This window comes from Trypanosoma conorhini (assembly GCF_003719485.1).
Source record: "Trypanosoma conorhini strain 025E chromosome Unknown Tco_14.4_contig_00019, whole genome shotgun sequence".
NCBI classification, from domain to species: domain Eukaryota; phylum Euglenozoa; class Kinetoplastea; order Trypanosomatida; family Trypanosomatidae; genus Trypanosoma; species Trypanosoma conorhini.
In genome coordinates this window covers 62,478-68,211 of record NW_021704103.1, presented here as the reverse complement: position 1 = coordinate 68,211, position 5,734 = coordinate 62,478, and the positions used below count along the sequence as shown (strand labels likewise).

The 5,734-nt window shown below is 56.9% G+C and overlaps 4 protein-coding genes across 4 annotated transcripts in view, besides 8 other annotated features; all 4 read left to right on the top strand.

The window, feature by feature from the left end:
- Positions 1-67, top strand: part of Tco025E_00746 (branched-chain amino acid aminotransferase) — a gene marked incomplete at both ends in the record, with an annotated part of 489 nt that extends 422 nt beyond the window's left edge. The window contains one exon of the mRNA XM_029367686.1: positions 1-67. This exon is cut by the window's left edge and continues 422 nt beyond it. Coding sequence (XP_029232294.1) covers positions 1-67 — 67 coding nt within the window.
- An 82-nt stretch (positions 68-149) lies between these two features.
- Tco025E_00745 (branched-chain amino acid aminotransferase) lies at positions 150-719 on the top strand (the record flags this gene model as incomplete). The annotated part of the gene is made up of 1 exon (XM_029367685.1): positions 150-719. One exon carries the CDS (start codon positions 150-152, stop codon positions 717-719), a length of 570 nt encoding a protein of 189 aa, XP_029232293.1.
- A 51-nt stretch (positions 720-770) lies between these two features.
- Positions 771-832: a microsatellite.
- A 105-nt stretch (positions 833-937) lies between these two features.
- Positions 938-979: a microsatellite.
- Positions 980-1,913: 934 nt separating this feature from the next.
- Positions 1,914-1,943: a sequence feature (GA-rich).
- A 293-nt stretch (positions 1,944-2,236) lies between these two features.
- Tco025E_00744 (putative mitochondrial carrier protein) lies at positions 2,237-3,292 on the top strand (the record flags this gene model as incomplete). Its single annotated transcript, XM_029367684.1, has 1 exon — positions 2,237-3,292. The coding sequence occupies one exon, from the start codon at positions 2,237-2,239 to the stop codon at positions 3,290-3,292; it is 1,056 nt and encodes a 351-aa protein (XP_029232292.1).
- Positions 3,293-3,744: 452 nt separating this feature from the next.
- Positions 3,745-3,784: a microsatellite.
- Positions 3,785-3,815: 31 nt separating this feature from the next.
- Positions 3,816-3,854: a microsatellite.
- A 150-nt stretch (positions 3,855-4,004) lies between these two features.
- Positions 4,005-4,034: a microsatellite.
- Positions 4,035-4,059: 25 nt separating this feature from the next.
- Positions 4,060-5,055, top strand: Tco025E_00743 (uncharacterized protein; the record flags this gene model as incomplete). The annotated part of the gene is made up of 1 exon (XM_029367683.1): positions 4,060-5,055. The coding sequence occupies one exon, from the start codon at positions 4,060-4,062 to the stop codon at positions 5,053-5,055; it is 996 nt and encodes a 331-aa protein (XP_029232291.1).
- A 56-nt stretch (positions 5,056-5,111) lies between these two features.
- Positions 5,112-5,144: a microsatellite.
- Positions 5,145-5,619: 475 nt separating this feature from the next.
- Positions 5,620-5,664: a microsatellite.
- Between the last annotated feature and the right edge of the window lie 70 nt (positions 5,665-5,734).

Here is a 5,734-nt window from a genome sequence, read left to right as displayed (position 1 = left end):
AACGGGATTACGTGCCCGCCGAGCGGGGGTATTCGCTCTACCTGCGACCGGCCGCTATTTCCATTGACGAAACACTTTCCGTCAAGCCTGCCTCCAAGGTTTTACTCTTTGTGATTGCCTCTCCTGTTGGGCCCTACTATGCCTCGGGCATGAAGCCAGTGAAGCTGCTCGTGGAGGAGGAACGGAGGCGCTCGTGGCCCGGCGGCACAGGCAGTGTTAAAATGGGAGCCAACTATGCAAGCTCCGTACTGGTGCAGAAGGAGGCCGATGCGCAGGGCTACCAGCAGGTGTTGTGGCTTGGTCCCAAGGGTGAGGTGGAGGAGGTTGGTGCCATGAACTTCTTCTGTCTCTGGAGGCCCTCCAACTCCAAGCCCGATCTGGAGCTCATCACCGCCCCACTGGACGGCACAGTTCTTCCAGGCGTCACGCGTGACTCCATTCTCTCGCTGGCGCGCGGCTTCGGCGGGGTGAAGGTGTCGGAGCGGAGCTTCCTCATCGAGGAACTCGTCACCGCCCTGCAGGAGAAGCGGGTGGTGGAGTGCTTCGGCTGCGGCACGGCGGCCATCGTCTCGCCCGTGGAGGCGCTGTGCTACAAGCAGGTGAAGTACGACGTGCCGTGCCCGCCGCCCGAGACCTCCTTCACCCACCGCATGCTCAACACCATCCAGGACATCCAGTACGGCGTGCTGGAGCACGAGTGGTCGCGCGTCGTCGCGTAGGCTGCCCGGGCCCACGCTGGAGAAAACAACACTGCGGCGACAAAAACAACTACAAAACAAAACAAAACAAAACAAAACAAAAAAAAGCAAAAAAAAACAAAAACAAAAAAAACGCGACACCCAAAATAGTGGAAAATAAAAAAAAACGAACATAAAAATTTGTACGTGAAGGGAGAAAACGTCAAGAAGGGAACTTTCCCCTCAGAAAATGAAGACATAACAACAAAAAAAAACAACAACAGCAACAACAATAAAAAAAAATGAGCCAGTCGAAGACAAATCAATGAGTAGGCACACGCGTCACGGTGAGCAGGAAAATCGTGGAGCATTGAAAAAGAACAGAGGGGGGGGGGAACGATAGGACGGAAACTAATTCCGGGGGTAGCGCGCAGGAGGAGTGCCATTCTCGCTGCCGCCACGTATCCGGTGCGGATGAATTCAAAAACGAGGTTGTATGGGGGAATGCAGAGAAGGGAGTGAACGCAGGTGTGACAAAAAAAACGAAAAAGAAAAAGGGATACGAACAGTTCTTTGAAAACTTCCTATTTCTTTGTCGCATCGTTTGTTTTTTTTTCGTCTTTTTTCCCCCTGCTCCCTTTGCTGCTAAAGTGACGCGTTGGGCATATGTTGTTTTAATTAAATTCCAGCCCGGTTTGCTCGTGCCTTGACTTTGTCAACTATTTTGGCATTAACGCCTGCATGTTTTACTTGGACCAGTGGAAAGGCCCATTACTGAACTTCGTATTTACTGATATATTCCTGCTGTACTGAAGCAAACTAGTTTTTTTTTTAATTTACTCTTTGGGGGGTGTGGGAAGGGACGCTTCACAGCGATGGTGAGGGAACGGGGCCGAGGAGTGAACTAGGCATGCATCCAATCCTGACCTTAAGCTGAGTCTGAAGGACGGGACGAAGGAGCAAAGGAGGGCGGCGGTGGCGGTGGGGGTGGCGGAATTTCAAAGCCTGCGCTTGTCCCCGTCTACCGGGTGACTCTCCTCGGTTTCATGTTTGTTTGTTTGTTTTTATTCTTGAATTCTGTGTAAGGGGCTTCGAGTAACGTGGGCCCTCAACTCCGTTTCTTTTTTTTTTGTATGTGTGTGTCTTGGTGCTGTCAGGGCAGCCGTGCATGTCTGCGGTGTCTTCCGCCGTACGTAGTTCTTCCCTTCCGTCTTCTCGCCTCGTGTGTGCGCGTGGCTCTCTCTCGTCCTCTCTCCTTCTCTTTCTTGCGCCGCGGCCTGTCATCGCCCGCGGTGCTGCGCGTGCGTGCCCGGGGGATGTGTGTGTGTGCGCCTCCCAGCAACGGGGCGCGGTTGGGGAAAGAGAGGGCGGGAAATTGCGCGACCCTCAAGAGAGGCGGAGCGCGCGTTCGTGGAAAAAAAAAATAAATTTCGGCCCGAAACAGCCGTCCAGGCACGCTACAGAACCGAACAGAAGCGGGGGGAGGGCAGCGGAATAGAACTCGACTAGATAACTGAAGCCACTGGGTGCGGCGAGGCCGGCTGGACGGTTGCTAGGCGATGCCCGCCGTCCAAACAAACCCGCCAGCAACGCCGCCGGGCCCTCGCTCCGGCGAGAACAAAGGTTTTTTGTACAATTTAGTCTTTGGCCCCGGCGGTGCCGCCACCGTCGCAGGGTCGTGTGAGATCGTCATATTTCATCCCTTCGACACAACGGCGAAGCGGCTCATGTCGCACCACCACACGGTATTCGACCCCACCTCCTTGTCGCAGACGTGGCGGAACTTTATTCAGGTTGTGTTTCGTGGCATTGAGAAAAATAAGCCCGCCGGCGCGCGCGTCACGTTCTTTGATCGCGTGTGGCATTTGTACCCTGGCAGCGCATACGCGGTGGCGTACAAGGTGCTGCAGCGCTTCATCAAATTCGCTGGCCAGCCGTACATGCGGGAATTTTTGGAGTATAAGTTTGGGCGTCTCTCCTTGGGCGATGCTCAGCAGCAAGCGCGGCAGAAGGGCACCCGCCACAAGAAGAACCACGGGGCAATGCTGCTGGAGGCCACTGCGGGTTGCCTCGTCGGCCTCTGCGAGGTGGTACTCCTGCCTATTGATCGGATGAAGGTGCTGAACCAGACCAATAGGGGCGCCATTCAAAACCGCACCTTTTTTACGATCCTCCGTCAAGAAGGGATTGTTAAGATGTACGCCGGCATCGGAACAACCGCGGTGCGCAATGCCCCTGGCTCCTTTCTCTTGTTTGGGGGTGCTGCCTGTACCAAGGACTACGTGTTTAAGCTGGAGAACTACGGCGATGCGACTCTTCTGCAGAACTTTGTGAGTTCCACGGTGGGCAGCTGCCTCGGCGTGTGGTTCACGAGCCCAATGGACGTTGTGAAGACGCGCATTCAAAACAAGCGGTTTGGGGAGGGTCGCGTGACGGGCTGGAGCATCGTGCGGGAGACCCTGCAACAGGAGGGGTTTATGGCCTTTTACAAGGGCATCTCCCCAAAGCTCATCACCTCGGCCCCCCGCCTGGTCTTTTCCTACACCATGACGCAGTTCTTCACTAAGCGGTTTCGTGGGGAGAAGCCCAAGTCATCGTCCGCGCAACCAACATGACACACGAAACAGGCAGGAATCAAAAATCCGCAGGATATATAACGCACATCTGCAAACACAATGCGTGGATCTGATTCTTCCTTTCCCCGTTATGCCTCTTCGCTGTATCTTCTGGAAGGAATCTATACGTGGCTTTTCGCGGTAACGTAGCTGGTAGCGCGTCGTCTCTTGAATACCACTGCCTTATCTTTGGAAAACCCCCCCCCCTTTTTTTTTCTCTATGTGTGCGTGTGTGTATCTGGTGATACCGCGTTGTAAGGCGGCGAGTGGAGCTTTTTTTTAAAAAAAATTAATTTAACCCCCTTTTTTCCTTACACAGCCGCTAGCCGCCACGACGGCCCTCCGCGCGGGGAAAACTGTGGCGGCTGGCGGCTGCGAGGGCCCATAGACTGCCACCCCGTAAGTCCCCAACGAGCCCGGTTTTCATTTAACGGCGTGCGACTTTCGAATTCGTTTGTGTGTTGTTGTGTGTGCGTGTATGTGCGTCTGTGTACGCGGCGTCCCTCCGTTGTGTCGGCTCTTTTTTTGTTTTTGTTTTGTTTTGTTTTGTCTTGTTTTGTTTCCCCTCGGCTCTCGCCTTCTAACAAGGGGGGGGGGGTAACTTGACCGCAGCCAGCCGCAGTATTCCCGTCTCCGCTTTCCTGGTTGTCGAGGTCTGCGATGTGGACGCCATTCCTCTCTCTTCCCCCACGGATTTCTCTTTGTGTGTGTGTGCTGCTGCCGCCGCCGCCGCTGCTGCTGCAGGTTGTTGGGTAGGCGCGGGAGTCATGCGTTCAGCGAGGGCCGATTTGTCGTCCGCGCCGGGCGAGCAACGCTCGACGCTGCGCGTCCGCAACCCGGCCTCCGGTGTCGTGTACCACCTCATCTTCGAGGGCAACCTGCGCAGGCTGACGGGGGCGCAGCTGCGGCTGCACCTCGAGGGCATCTGCCTCGTCCCGGCTGAGCGGCAGCGGCTAACGTTCAACGGCGTTCCCGTCGACAACGAAAGCACCGGGGCCTCGCTGGGGCTGCACGACAGGGCGCTGCTCGAGCTCCACACCGCGCCGCGCGGCGGCCCTGGCGACGTGCTCCTCCGCGGAGCGCAGTACGCGCACCCCGCGGAGGAGCACCTGAACCACAGCGAGCGCAGTGAGCAGCCGCATGGCCTGAGCACGCCGACGACGACGACTGCGTCGCAGCGGACACCAACGCCACGCGCCATGCAGCGTGACGTAGAGGACGCGAGCGCCGAGGTGCGGCATCCGCGGTGGCGTTATGCGTACGGCAAGGATGACTGTGGGGGACCGCGTCTGGCCAGGAATGTGTGTGCCGCGGCACCCCTTTTGGGGGCTCCGCCAGCGCAGACTTTAGAGCCGGTGGATGCCGTCATTGAGGAGGACGCCATCGAGGGCCTGAGCGCCGCGATGATGCCGCTGCATGACGCCGACATTGAGGATGCCCGGCTGGAGCAGATGGAGTACGTGTGGATGATGGAGCAGATGCGGTTTGAGACGGAGCGGATGAATCGTGAGCGGGATCTCCTTCGGCAGCGGCAAGAGCTTGAGTACGAGGCGGAGATTCTGGAGCGGGAGCAGTGCATTGTGGGGCGACGCACGCTGCAGGAACGGCGCAAACTGGCGGAGCTGCAGCAGTGGGTACGGGAGGAGATGGCGGTGGAGGCACGCCTGCTTAACATACGCGACAGTGGCCTCAGCTACGGCAACCGGGACGACGACCACGATGAAAGCATTGACTTGACGGCTCAGGAGGAGCCGCTGAGGTGACACGGCTGCCGCAACGTCATTCCCTTCCCTGTACAAGCAGCCTCCCGCCCCCCTCCCTCCCTCTCCCTCTCCCTCTCCCTCTCTCTCTCTCGATGTGCCTTTGTTGATGCTTTACGGCTTGCTTCCTTTTCCTGTTTGTGCTACGTGAGCAAAATAAAAAAAAAACAACCGCAAGCAACTCGATGCTGCCGACACCGCTCTTTTCTATTTTTCTCGATTATCGTATTTGTTTCCACGCACGCGCCCGATACCAGACTTGTAGGGGGCGTTGATGCAAACCCCCTTGACACCCACCCACGCATCTGCAGCACCTGCTGAAGGAGAACGCAGGAAGTTCTCTCTGTGTGTGTGTGTGCGGTTGCGCAACGGACTGCAGTGCGTCTCATTTTTTGTCCTTTGCTCCTCCCTGCTCTTGCTTGTTATTTACTGCTGCGCCCACCCATTGTGGCGGCCGGGATGAAACCGCAGAGCAAAGCGACAGCACAGGGGAGCGACCACCGCCAACACTGCGTGTAGGCAAGGAGACAGTCCCCATAAAAGATATAAAACAAACAAACAAACGAACACACGCACACGCACACGCGCACGCACACGCGCACGCACACGCACTCACACCTACACCTACACACACGCGGAGGGTGAGTGAGGGGGAGGAGTCACCGTCGCAGGGCAATCAGCA